This window comes from Odontesthes bonariensis, chromosome 16 (genome assembly GCF_027942865.1).
Source record: "Odontesthes bonariensis isolate fOdoBon6 chromosome 16, fOdoBon6.hap1, whole genome shotgun sequence".
In the NCBI taxonomy this organism is placed as follows: domain Eukaryota; kingdom Metazoa; phylum Chordata; class Actinopteri; order Atheriniformes; family Atherinopsidae; genus Odontesthes; species Odontesthes bonariensis.
The window spans coordinates 6,324,874-6,338,135 of record NC_134521.1 but is presented as its reverse complement, the minus strand read 5'-3'; the positions used below and the strand labels follow the sequence as shown (position 1 = coordinate 6,338,135).

Here is a 13,262-nt window from a genome sequence, read left to right as displayed (position 1 = left end):
AAATCCAGGGTGTGCTCAGTGATAAAATCATTAATTAAAAATGTTTTCCCAGCTAAAGATCTAACATTTAATAAAGCCAACTTGATTGTTTTAGAGGTATTATTTGCCCCCTCGTGTTTGGGAGCAGTCTGTGGCACACAGGGTATGTTTACTTTATTTAAAGATCTTTTAGAGTGCAACTCTCTGTGTTCTGACTGGGCAACATTTCTCCTTCTGTCACCTAAAAGTACAGACATTTTAAAACCTTCTAATAAACAGGGTCCCAGCTTGTCCTGGGAAAAGTCACAACTGCCATAATCCTCACAGCCCGGACCCTCCACACATCACCCATCAGACTGCGGAGACAGAACATGATGGCGGCGTGGAGGGACAGGAGGGGGCGGGGCTGGTTCCTTTCTATGAGATAACTCCTGGTTTATCTCAGTCTTGGCACCGAGCACAGATGGATGACGTAGGAAGTAAAATAAGTTGGAGGTGAACAGTTTCACCCCTGTCTTGTTCAAATTAAATCCATTTGCCTTAAAAAGATGCCTGCGTTCCCAAAAAATGTTAAAATTATTCATAAAATGCACTGAGTGGTGGGCACATGCCGATAAAAGCCATTTATTCAGAGCCAACAACCTGCTGAATCTTTCCTCTCCTCCTCTGACGGGTGGTGCAGGTCCACTGATGAATACAGCTGCATTCATCAAGCTCACTGCGTTTAATAATCCAATAAAGTCCCGTTGCAGAACCTCAGATTGTTGCTTGGACATTTAGTCTGGACTCTGGACTGGACCAGCTGACTTGAGTCCTTGGATCTAAGAGCTCTGCTAGGTTTATATTCTCTGAACATATCACAGATGTATTTTGGGCCTAAACCGTTCTGGGATTTGTAAACCAGCAGCAGGCTTTTAAAATCTATTCTGTGACTGACTGGAAGCCAGTCAGTCGGGCATTTAAGTGCCAGTTGTGATGCAAGAGAACACGAGATTATACAGAAGAGACAGCATATCGGGACTGAAAATATGTGACAGGGAGCTGTGTATCAAGATATTTATAACACATTTAAAATGTACAACACATTCACACAAGTGAGTCAAAACATATGACTTCAACAACTCTTGTGATACTAGTCATTCTAAAAGTTCACTGAACACATGTTTCTTCCATGTTCCCTCATTATTTTTCCTGTAATTGAACCTGAATAAAAAGTCATAAGAAGTGTGTCAAAAGCAACACCAGCAAATATACTTGAAATATATACGATACAGCGCTTAGGGAACCTTTATATGTTCACGCTTTTTAGGGTCTTCATCGTGTTCAGGTAATCCAGTGCATCCAATTAAGATGTTTATTGTCTCCACACATCCGTCCTCTTTTGAATCATCGTGTTCAGGGTGGGATGGCCGTAAGCAAAAGTCACCGTGACAAATATGTAATATATAGCTGCTGGAACCATGTTTCTTCGAGTTTTCTACATTATTGGTTTGAGAGGCTGATGTTGATCCAGCACATTTTATTCTCCGATGTGTGTGTCCTCTGCAGCTGAAAATGAGACTCTCAGATTCTGTTCCCAGCTTTGTGTTCATCTTCACACAGAGAGACCGAGGCTGCTCAATTAGGTGAAATCATCGTAAACTGCGTCTTTTTTTTAAACGGCAACATTACATTTCAGAGGTCAGAACACAGAAACAGATGTCGTTTCTGCATCTATAAAAAGCTCATTTGTGATCCCTTCTCTCGCTTACGGCCATGCCATCCTGAACACGCCCGATCATAAGCGAGTGTATTATACATTCTGTGCAAATTATGAACTCCAAAAATAGACAGATGTCTCTATCATAAAACCTAAACATCAGCAACACCAAATAGACTCCTGTGGGAGTATCCATCACAAAAGGTACGCTGTTAGGTGGGGATATAACGGTCAAATATTGTAAATATAACTCTGCTGAGTGATAAAAGGTCATTTTGAGACCAAAAAGAAATATCCAGTATCCAAATGTCTTTATAAGCCTAAATATAAGCCACATATAAATCACCATCTATCCAACTACGACAATGGACATACAGTAGGTAATCAAACACATAAACACAGATAAAAACAACATAATTTGATCATTATAGTCCATGCACGATCGTCATCTGATGGCATAAATAACGCTTGATTACATTCTAAACAGCCAACGTGCATGACCACGAAATCTGTTAAAATATGCGTTATCGTCTCACACAGGGGCGATTTTAGGATCTGGTCTTTAGGGGTGCCCAGCCCCCAGTGCTCACAGAGGCACATTATTTCTCACTAATTGAGGCGAACTAGTACATTTATAAATTTTGGAGCCGTATTAGTTTTGCTTTGAGTAGTGTTTTCCCCTACAACATTCAATTTTTTTAATTGAATTGAATTTATTTGTCATTACACCTTACAGCATAACGAAATTACAGTTCCAGTACACCCATCCGGACAGACAAACATGGAAAACAGACAGGGGAGACAGGTGACCATGGCCATGCGCACGCCTGGTGCGCTGCCAGGAGAAAGGGGGCCCGCAGCTCATTGAAGAGAAAGAAAGGGGACCACGTTGGGTGAGGGGAAAAAAAGTCATACTTCACACTTTACCCTTTATCAGGATACAGTTTGAGATCACAAAAAAACCTCAGCACAGAAAAAGCAACACATACACATAACAACATCTTTAAGCAATGGGACAGTGAAGAGGTCCAAGTGATCAATCAACCATTCTCCCAGGTTAATCCATTTCTCTTCTGAGTCCAGGAATCTCAGCCAGCCTGCGAACCTGCGCAAGGATCGCATCCAGCTTCCGATTCTGCTCACGTAGCATCTCAGTCTGAGCGTTGATTGCTCTTGTGACCCCATCGAACGCCTTCCACGTTTTCTTAATTTCACAAAATACCAGGTATCCTCCAACTCCAAACAGCAGGAACCCGAGTATCATAAATCCGAATATGTAGACGTCTTCCGCGTCCTCGACAGCCAGCAACGCTAAACACACGATACGCCACTTCCCCCAGGCGTCCATCGAATATCCAGCGAAGAATGTCCCGTCGGGGCATGAGGGTTCTCCTTTCCCCAACTTTGCGTTTGAGAAAATTTGATCAATAGCGTTGAGAGACCGGCTGACCAAATCCATCTTACTTGAATTCGTCTGATATGTAAAAAGATGCTCCAAAAGACACACACACAGACACGCTGAGCAGGGCATAAAAACAGGGAGGGAGGAGCAGAGAGAAATGCAACCTCTTCCACCGAGAGCAAGAACACTTTTGACCTCTTTATTTCAAAAGACTGTGGCTTGACAGGGATAACAGAGAGCCTGGGACAAATATTGAAGATAACTCAACATTTATTTTGGGAGTAAAGAGTTAAAACCAAAACAAATGCTAGAAAATAAATGTGCTGAGCCAGGAGGTGCCGAGCTATCTCACGGTGGTGCCTTGGCACCACTAAAAATACCCTAGCCTCGCCCCTGGTCTCACATATATACACCATCGATATTTGCTCTGGCATACTGGCTGTTTGAGCCTGATGAAAGCAGTCGTTGAGCCACATAAACTACAGTGTTTCTCAATTCCGGCCCTCGGGCCCACTGCCCTGCATGTTTTTATGTTCCCTGCCCCAACACACCTAACTCAAATGAATGGCTCCTTATCAGGCCACCGCAGGGCTCGATGACGAGTTGATCGTTTGAATCAGGTGTGCTGGAGGAGGGAAACATCGAAAACATGCAGGAAATCAATTTCTGGCAGCAATCAAGTTTTGGCAACGACGCCTGTCATTTCACATTCCCGCTTATATGACGACATCCAGAAACTTTTAATTTCGCTATATCGTCAAATTGCCGATACTTTTAATGAACTTAATTAACTGATCACGAGCGTTGGACGCCATCCTGTTTTTCCTCCATCAGTTCCAACGTGCGCCCGCTGAGTGTCGTTGGCGCTCAGATGCCGGCCAGCAGAAATTGCTGCTCCTTGATTGGATGGTTGGATGGCTGGTTGCAGAGCTTATTATCCTACAGCTTGGGTTGGTTACACTGGGTTGATTGCCAAGTCAGTAAGCAACATGCTGATTGACTGATTTAGAACTCCAAAACTTTGTTACACATGCACACACTATTTTTACAACTTCAAAACTTTGTTACACATGTGAACATCATTGTACAAGTGCAAAAATCTTTCTGACCCTTATTTGATCCCATAAGCTTCCTTGAACAACCATACAAAACCTCACTTAGACGGACGTTTGATCTGCCGCAGCGTTTACTAAATGCGCCATCGAACCCTCGCTGTCCACAGTGTGACGGTGCATGACTAATGGTGACTGATCTCATTACAACAAATCTACACAATCTAACCTAATTTAGGATTTCTTAAGTATGAATTAAAGTGAACAACTTAATCATCAAATAAAATTACATGGGATCAGAAATGCTAAATGTCATTGGGCAAATGAGGCAGTACCACATGATTTTTTTTTCCATTAAAGAAACTTAAAAACCCTGAATTATTTTCTTCATCACAATAGTCATCCCTCTGTTTTGTTTCCCAATCCTCACATGGACGTTTTGGAAAAAGCCCAGGAGGCGTTTTTGTGGTCTAAGGAAATTAACTTTAATAGTGCTGTTTTATTATGCAAGCCTGAGGTCTGAGTCGCGCTGCTGCGCATGTCTCTGGGGCCTCGCAGAGCCCCGGGGAGCGCATCCTGTTTGTGCCTGCCTGCCTGCCTGTCTGTCTGTCAGACAAGACACAGAGACGGTGAATCGTGATCTGCACATTTCTAACTTCCTGCCACCGGAATTGGCTCTATTGTCAAAATGTGACTTTTTAAACTCTGATGGGGACAGCTATGTCAGCAATGTTTGGATCCCAGCGAATTAATGCGAGAAACCGGTGTGACAGCAAAGAAATGAGCTATGGAATAAAGAGTAATCAATAATTTGAGGCAACCCTGTCTGAGTTATTTTTCCCTCCAGGTCTTCTGCAGGTAGGAGGGGACAATAATAAAACCCACAAAATAAACCTATTCGCGGAAATCTCCTCAGAAATGTTTCACCAGGAGACACCTCGCGCAGTCTGTCTCAGGGGTCCCTCAGGAGACTCGCTGGCTTTGACAAACCACCTTATTTATGGCACACCGCCAGCATATTATATTTTGATAATTTACCTTGGGGGGGAACACGCTTTTTGACATGATCACCAGCGCGGTTTGTCTTAGGGTCGGGAGTATCGTTACGTCCCGCAGCAGTTGCTGTAAACTGTGAAAATGTCAAACTTGTAGACTCTCTGTCGCCAGCCGGGCTTGCGTCATTAACTGGACCAGTCACAGCACTCCCAATAAAGGCTCGTATCCATCCGCAATGAGAAAGACCTCTGCATGGCTCCCAACAATCCATAATTAAACGAGCAATGGTTTTTTTAAAGGGGGGGGTCAATATCACGCCCCAAGGGTAGGAGGCTATCTGCGGCCGAGCGCGACTCCATCAGACAAACGTTCACTTTTACCTGTCTTCACACCACAGGTGCCGTGTGTTTGTGCATGAAAACGCATGAAAGAAAATAAGCAAATTGCTTCCTAATAAACATTAATGAAACTACCTCTGCTGTTATCATGATAGCCTATTGAACGGGTATAAAGTTGGCTGCAGGGCACCGGCTGACAGATGTAAAGAAAGGCGTTTATCACTTGTAACTGCACTTGATATTTTGACATATGACAACAGCCTACTGTTATGAGCATATTAGGATATTAGCATTGGGAGGTCAAACATTTAACTTAAAGAGAGCAACAAGCCCAATTGTGAGCAGCTACCTTGTAGAATGTATAATAACAAATGCCTTTGACAAGTCAATAACATAGTCTGAGACAGGAGGGCATGTGGGAATGTTTTCTATTCCCACCTTCACGAACTTCACGGAACCTGATGAATGAGGGACTATGCACGGCTCAGGTGGCGCGCACGCTTCCCCTCGCTGCTGCTATAGCGCTGAATCTGAAATCCCTGAAATCCTGGGAAAGTTCCAGGAGGGGGAAGGCGGAGGGATCTAGCGCACAGGCGCTGCGGTTCCAGCCAGGCTGACGCCGTCGGGGCTGTGTGGCGCTCGGCTGTGGCTGCTGGAGGAGTGGAGCCTTCAAACCTGCGTCAATCCCACCGTGGACCGCAGCAGCGGAAGATACTGTGACAGAACCTTCACAATAAAGACGGGAATTCAGTCACTTGTTGACCACTGTGCGTCAAATAAATGCTGCAAATGTTTAAACAGCCTCAAATATCAGCTTGACAAATGCACTTCTTCAAAAGAGAATTGGCTGTTTTTATTTTCCTTATGTGACCTGTCTGCTCTGTACCACTAAACTAGGCTGTGTATCATAGGTTTTCCAAATGCCTTTCAATGTAGGCTACTTCCTGAAAACCATTTCCCTTTGTTCCCTAATTTTCAAATGAATGACAGAGCTACATTTAAAAACATTCAATCTGTTTTCCAAGTTTGATAGGACATTGTGTCGACTATAGTTATACACAAGTATATATATTTTTTTTTAATAGATTTTGTAGGCTTGTCGGAGATAATGCAAAGACAGCATGTGATGTTAATATGTTCAGAACTGTTGAAATGAGCAACGAAATACTGAATAGATGTGTAGCCTAATCTTTAGCGCTGATGTGCAAATCATCGCTTCATGTTTTTATTTATATCTCATGCAAGAGTTCTATTTTCTAAATGACTAAAAAACTTGCATACAAAAAAGGTACCATATGATGTGGGCTAGATGCTGATGTGGTGAGTAGTAGCAGCAGTTTTCTCCTCCTCGCTTTAAAACCAGTGCCTTAGTTGTGCTTTAATTGTGAAATAACCAGTTGGAGGCGAAACAGTATCAACGTTTTCTTTACACTTCAACGTGAACACATCCTCGCAGACACAATATACACACACATACTATCAGATACACGCGCACACGCACGCACACACACCTTCATCGCTAGAGTGCCTGACCCACTACGGACTGAGAAGTCTCCGTCTGCAGTGCACTTGTTGTCAGCTCAGAGGTGAGAAAACAAACCAGCAGCTTGTTGTACGTTTGCAGAAACTTTTCATTGATTATTTGCTGCATGTGTCATCTGTTCGTTAGGGATGTGCAGCTCTGACAAATATCAAAAGATTGTTGATGTGTTAAACAGTTGCGTAAGATGTTTTTACCTGCAGGCTGCTGTCGGGCAACTTTTCGGGATCTGTTATTGTGATAGATGTGACTGAGTGCAGTAAATGATGTGTAGGTTAATATAACGCTATGATACCACTGCATTCTTATCTTGAGCACATACGCCACAATAGTTAAAGTTACGTCTTTGCTACCTGTGTTCGGTTGGCTTATCTCTTTGGACATCTTATGACACTTTGATTATAAGAATCTCAGTAATGTTGACGTTTCTGTTCACCATGAATGTGTGCTTATGTAAAGGTTGGTGCAGAAGCCGGATTGTGTCGCTGTAAAAAGGCTGTATGGAGGATATTGTAAAAGGAAGCTGGCGTGTTTACTTTTTTGGAAAGGGGTGTACTGGTGATAAAGCATTAGGTAATTAGCCTATCTGAGGCTGCAGACTGAGTGACGCCAGGCTCCATAAAGCAGCAGCAGCAGCAGCAGCAGCGACGGACTGATGCCGCATTCAGCTTGTGCGCTTTTGCTGTCATTGTAAAACCCCAGCTGTCTGCTTCTCTACCAGATGCCAGTGCAGGTCACATTTCTACCAACAAGCACAGGGCGTGATGTAGATATTACCTGTGTTGTTGTTTTTTTTAGCTCCATCTTATATGAGAGTGCAAAATTTAAGAGGAATGTGGCTCTGGCAATGCCAAAAGCATGTGGGTAGAGGAACTTCCAGGTCACCTTTTAAGGTCCGTCTGCACATACATGTTTCTCTTTGTTGTTGTTTTTTTGTTGTTGTTGCAAAAAATGAATGGATGTGGAGAACTGCAGAATGAATATATTCTGAAGCCTGAATCTGGGAAGAAAAAGGTAATTACATGTAAAAGTTATGCTGTATTTTCTGTCAAATGACTCAGACATGATGCCCCAGAGCCTGAACCGCATTACAAAGGAGGCAGTCAAAAACTTTCAGTTGCGTCTCAGGCATTTCTTGTATAAATATTTGAGCAAAAAAAAGTTTGAGAAATTCATCATTAAGACACTGCTCTGGAGTCCATTGTGGCATGTGCTTCTATTCCTCATTGCATGTACTTTTGTCATTTCCAGTACAATTCAGATGGCCAGAGAGACACAAACACAAGGAGAGAACTCTCTGTGTGTCTCCCTCTCTGTCTCCCTCTCCCCCTCCTGCCCTGTGATGTGTTCTGGCCAGACAGTATGGCTCCTGGGCGTCAGTGGCATGATCATAGAAACAGAGGCCAGAAAGGACATTCCTCATTGTTGGTGCATCTAGAAATGAGCTTTGCCATCTTGGCCGGCTCTCTCTGAAACAGTTTTCTTACGCATTTCATTTTCTCCAAGGAGAATAACAATATAGTTATTCAGCTTGGAGATCAGTCTGATGTAGGCATGCTCTCTGTAACCCTGCTGATACAGACTCTTTATGATGGAAATCCACCTCTAATGCCCATTTCATTAAATAGGAGTATGTGCTGTTCGTTTGGACTGTACTCATGTCTCCAGGCCAACGTACCACCTCAGTGACAAATAAACCCCAGCATCTCTTTGCTCCCTAACCTCCAGCTTTGCATCTGTTTTGGCTGAACTGTCAGTTAATACAGTCTCTTGTGTTTCTTGCCAGATGATTGAAACTTGACCTGGATTTCTGGCTGTGTAAGGAACAACCTTCCCTTCAGGAGACTCTTAATCCAGAGCTGTCAGATCCCTTTCGGTGCCAACGCAGAGAGTGGATTTAGGGATTGCACTGTGTTGGCTGTAGTCCCAACTTTTCCACCGGGGCTGCTCGGAAGTAGCTGCAGAATAAAAAAAAAACAGCCTTTGTTTACACAGACTCATCACGCTCCCTTTTATCTTTACCCTTTTTTCTTCCTCTGTGTCCTGGCTGCTCATTATTTGCCTCTTCACTTCTGTCCTCAAGGGAGCTCTTATCCCATTAACCGGACCTATCAGTTCATCTCGCCACCCGTTTATCCATCTCAAAATGAACTCCTCTAGCTCCATTACGTCCCTGTTCTCCTTCACCAGCCCGGCGGTGAAGCGCCTGCTTGGCTGGAAGCAAGGGGATGAGGAGGAGAAGTGGGCAGAAAAGGCTGTAGATTCTCTTGTGAAGAAACTTAAGAAGAAGAAAGGAGCAATGGAGGAGCTGGAGAGAGCCCTCAGCAGCCCTGGACAGCCGAGTGAGTATCACAGTGTCAAATATAGAAGTTTAACCTGTTGTGAGTCTTTAGCTGTCATTCATAAGCCATGGACGGGGTCCTAAGATAATCCTGGCGTGAGAAGATTTGCAGGATAAGGAAAGATGACAAAAAAACCCAGCAATGTTCTGACTTTTCTAATGTGTGCTTGGGTTTTTCACTGGCTATCACATCAAAATGGCTATACTTAAGCATTTTACTAGAGTTTTCCATTTAATGCTACTTCATACTGCCACTCCTTCAAATTTGAGACATAAATATTGTTCTTTCTACTCCATTAGTTTGACAGCTTTAGTTACCAGATATTTAATTATTTTTTATTTTTTTACCCACAATGAACAACATCACAACAAACAGCGCATAGTTGGGGCCACATCTCTGATGTTTATGAGTTGTTACCAGCTTCATCAAACACAATCTTTTTTTTTCTTTTTCCTCCTCTCACATGGTTTTATTTTAGTGAATGCGCAAATGATTTTCCGAAGTGGAAAAGAAAAATCAAATGATGAAGAAAACTGATTTCTGTATTTGTGTATCTGAGAGATTTGTTTGTTTCCTTTTCTTTTAATCATCTTAAAATCTTACAGATTTATTTGTAGTTTGTCAACTGACTGTAAATAAACCAGCTCCACCTCAAAAACATAAACATGCTGCTCACACATTGATGCTTTTGTATTGTGTATTTATGTGATGCAGAATAATGTGCCAGTCACTTTGCTTCTTATATTTAGCTACTTTTTCCCGAGTACGAGATTTCATGCCAAACATCATGCCAATCATGAGTATTTTCATATTGCTTACATTGCTGTTGGTACTTTTACTTAAGTAAAGGATCAATTCCACCACTATTTATTGTTTTCATTCCCATGTAACACAGAAAAGGAGCTGGCACGCATTTGGCACTAGTAAGCAATCTAAATCTATTATCTTGTAGAACTTAGATTTCCATCAAGTGCACAAGAAATAGTAAAAGTATTAGCTGAAGTGCTTCTCATACTCAAAAGAAATAGAAAAAAATAAAAACAATCACAGTAATACACTTTTCTCAGGATTAAAGCTTCAAACCGCCAAAAAAATCAACCCACAACAAAAGGAATTAAAAGCTGTAATGAGGACTGTTATTTTAATCCTCCAGGTAAGTGCGTGACGATTCCTCGGTCACTGGACGGGAGGCTGCAGGTGTCCCACAGGAAGGGTCTGCCCCATGTGATCTACTGCAGGGTGTGGCGCTGGCCTGACCTGCAGTCCCACCATGAGCTCAAAGCCCTCGAGTGCTGCGAGTTCGCCTTCGGCTCCAAGCAGAAGGACATCTGCGTCAACCCGTATCACTACAGGCGTGTGGAGACTCCAGGTACAGGCATTAGTGGAGAACAAATCTTCCAGATTGATCATAAAAACATGGTTGTTATTGAATTTTGACAGAGTAAAGCTTTTGTGAGTTCGTGTATATATATAGAAACAGGACATCTGATCTCATTGAGTTCCCAAGTCAAAAGCTCTTGCTGTAACCTGAGCTTATATAGCAGCATCTGGCTCTCTCTTGTCTTTTATCTGCTCCGTCTGTACCTTTTGTCTTGTTTCTTTTTTTTTCATTTTCCTCCCATCTTGTCTTTTTAGTGCTGCCGCCTGTTCTGGTACCACGCCACAGCGAGTTCAACCCTCAGCACAGTTTACTGGCAAAGTTCAGGAATGCCTCCCTGCACAACGAGCCTCTGATGCCCCAAAATGCCACCTACCCAGACTCCTTCCCTCCCCTGCCCTGTTCCTCCTTCCCCTCCTCCTCCCCTTCATCCCTCGCGCAGTCCCCCACCTCACAAAGTTACCCCAATTCCCCGAACAGCTCCGCAGAACCTGGAAGCCCATATCACATCACAGGTAGGAATCAAAAGAATTGGGCATACGAGGCAAACAGGTTGCACTTTTAGCGTGGATCTAGTAGATTGGGACCCTGATCGATCATCTTTTCCCACAGCTGACACTCCTCCACCTCCGTATAGCATGATGGAGACAAGCCCTCAAGAAGATGTGAAGCCAAGAAGCGGCACAGAGATTACCAAACTCACGTTTTCTGCTCCACACACAGGTAGTTTTGCACATGTTGAATTTTACATGAATTTGAAGTGTCTGTAAAAACAGAAATATGCTTATTATTGGACATGTTTGATGTGCAACACACAGCTGTAAGTTAACCCTCTATTTAGATTTAAGGCCCGTATGTTACGAGGAGCCTGAGTACTGGTGTTCCATAGCTTACTATGAGCTCAACAACAGGGTGGGAGAGACTTTCCACGCCTCAGCCCGCAGCGTCTTGGTAGACGGCTTCACGGACCCGTCCAACAACAAGAACCGCTTCTGCCTGGGCCTGCTTTCCAACGTGAACCGCAATTCCACTATAGAGCACACACGCAGGCACATAGGCAAAGGTAGGCTGCACAGCTCCTGTGGATAATTCATATCAGAGCACACACTTATGTCTAACATCTTACTGTCAACCGGCGAACAATTGGCAAGAGCCATTGTTTTATTAATTAATTAATTAATTGATTAATTGATTAATAGATAAATAAATTTAATTAATTAAAAAATTAAAAAAACACATTTTACAAAATAAAACATTTAAAAAAAAAAGTTGAAATGTTAATTTCTGTTTTGTTTTTGCGTAGCCTTACATTCTAGTTTTTGCCGTGTGTTGTCTAATATTGTAGCATTTTCCACCTCTCGGTCACTGTACCTTTCACACACTGTGATAGTGTTTCATTTGCACCACAGTAAGAGTGGTTTATATGCGCTCGTCTTTATAGTCGTCATCACATGAGAGTATTGGATTCTTTGCTTCTCTTTCTTCTCAGGTTTACACCTGTACTACGTGGGCGGGGAGGTGTATGCAGAGTGTCTGAGTGACAGCAGCATTTTTGTTCAGAGCCGCAACTGTAATTTCCAGCATGGCTTTCACACCACCACAGTGTGTAAGATCCCCAGTGGCTGCAGTCTCAAGATCTTCAACAACCAGCTCTTTGCACAACTTCTCGCCCAGTCTGTCAACCATGGCTTTGAGGTTGTGTACGAGCTCACCAAGATGTGCACCATCCGGATGAGCTTTGTTAAGGTACCAAGCTTTCTGTTAAATCTCATGTATGTGCCACACAGCCTGATAGTAATCTTATTTTTACGTGACCTAACAAATCTTGTTAAATGCTTTGATCAGGTAGCACACAAACTGTCACCAGACCAGGTGAGATTTATGGTTGTGTCTATTCCTCAGGGTTGGGGTGCTGAATACCACAGACAAGATGTGACCAGCACCCCCTGCTGGATTGAAGTGCACCTGCATGGGCCCCTGCAGTGGCTGGACAAGGTCCTCACACAGATGGGCTCGCCACACAACCCCATCTCTTCGGTGTCATAACATGAAAACATACACACACTTCTTAGTGTGTGCTTATTCTCTTCAGACAGGTAGTCGTAGATTCTGTATGATTTTTTGTTAATTTCCTCTCAATATCGTGTATAAAATGTCAAGTTGGTGTACAGCTTTAACATTTCAGGGCACACAACTGAAACGCGTTCTTTTAGGCTTAGAAGTGGTTCTTGATTTCAGTATGCTGAAGCATTTATTCTCATCGGGCCACGTTATCTGAACAAAGACCAGAAAAATGGGATATATTTGCAGGTACTCATGTTATAGAAACGTTTATAAGATTGTATGTGCTGTATCTCCATGTGTTGACCAATGTTTAATGTACTGGCTGCTTTTTACTTGTTCCATTAAAAATGTTTTTTTTCCCTTTATCGTTACTTTCCAAGATTTTTTTATTTCAAAACTTTAGCTTTTTCTCACAGCAAAGAATAAAACGTACAACACACTGAACACAAAAACCTGGGAAATGTCTCATCAG

General features: G+C 42.8%; 1 protein-coding gene across 1 annotated transcript; it reads left to right on the top strand.

The window, feature by feature from the left end:
* Positions 1 to 6,958: 6,958 nt before the first annotated feature.
* smad9 (SMAD family member 9) lies at positions 6,959 to 13,157 on the top strand. The gene is made up of 8 exons (XM_075487545.1): positions 6,959 to 7,052; positions 8,793 to 9,348; positions 10,502 to 10,717; positions 10,984 to 11,241; positions 11,339 to 11,449; positions 11,568 to 11,789; positions 12,216 to 12,472; positions 12,629 to 13,157. The coding sequence occupies exons 2-8, from the start codon at positions 9,153 to 9,155 to the stop codon at positions 12,770 to 12,772; spliced, it is 1,404 nt and encodes a 467-aa protein (XP_075343660.1). The 5' UTR covers positions 6,959 to 7,052; positions 8,793 to 9,152; the 3' UTR covers positions 12,773 to 13,157.
* The last annotated feature ends 105 nt before the right edge of the window (positions 13,158 to 13,262 follow it).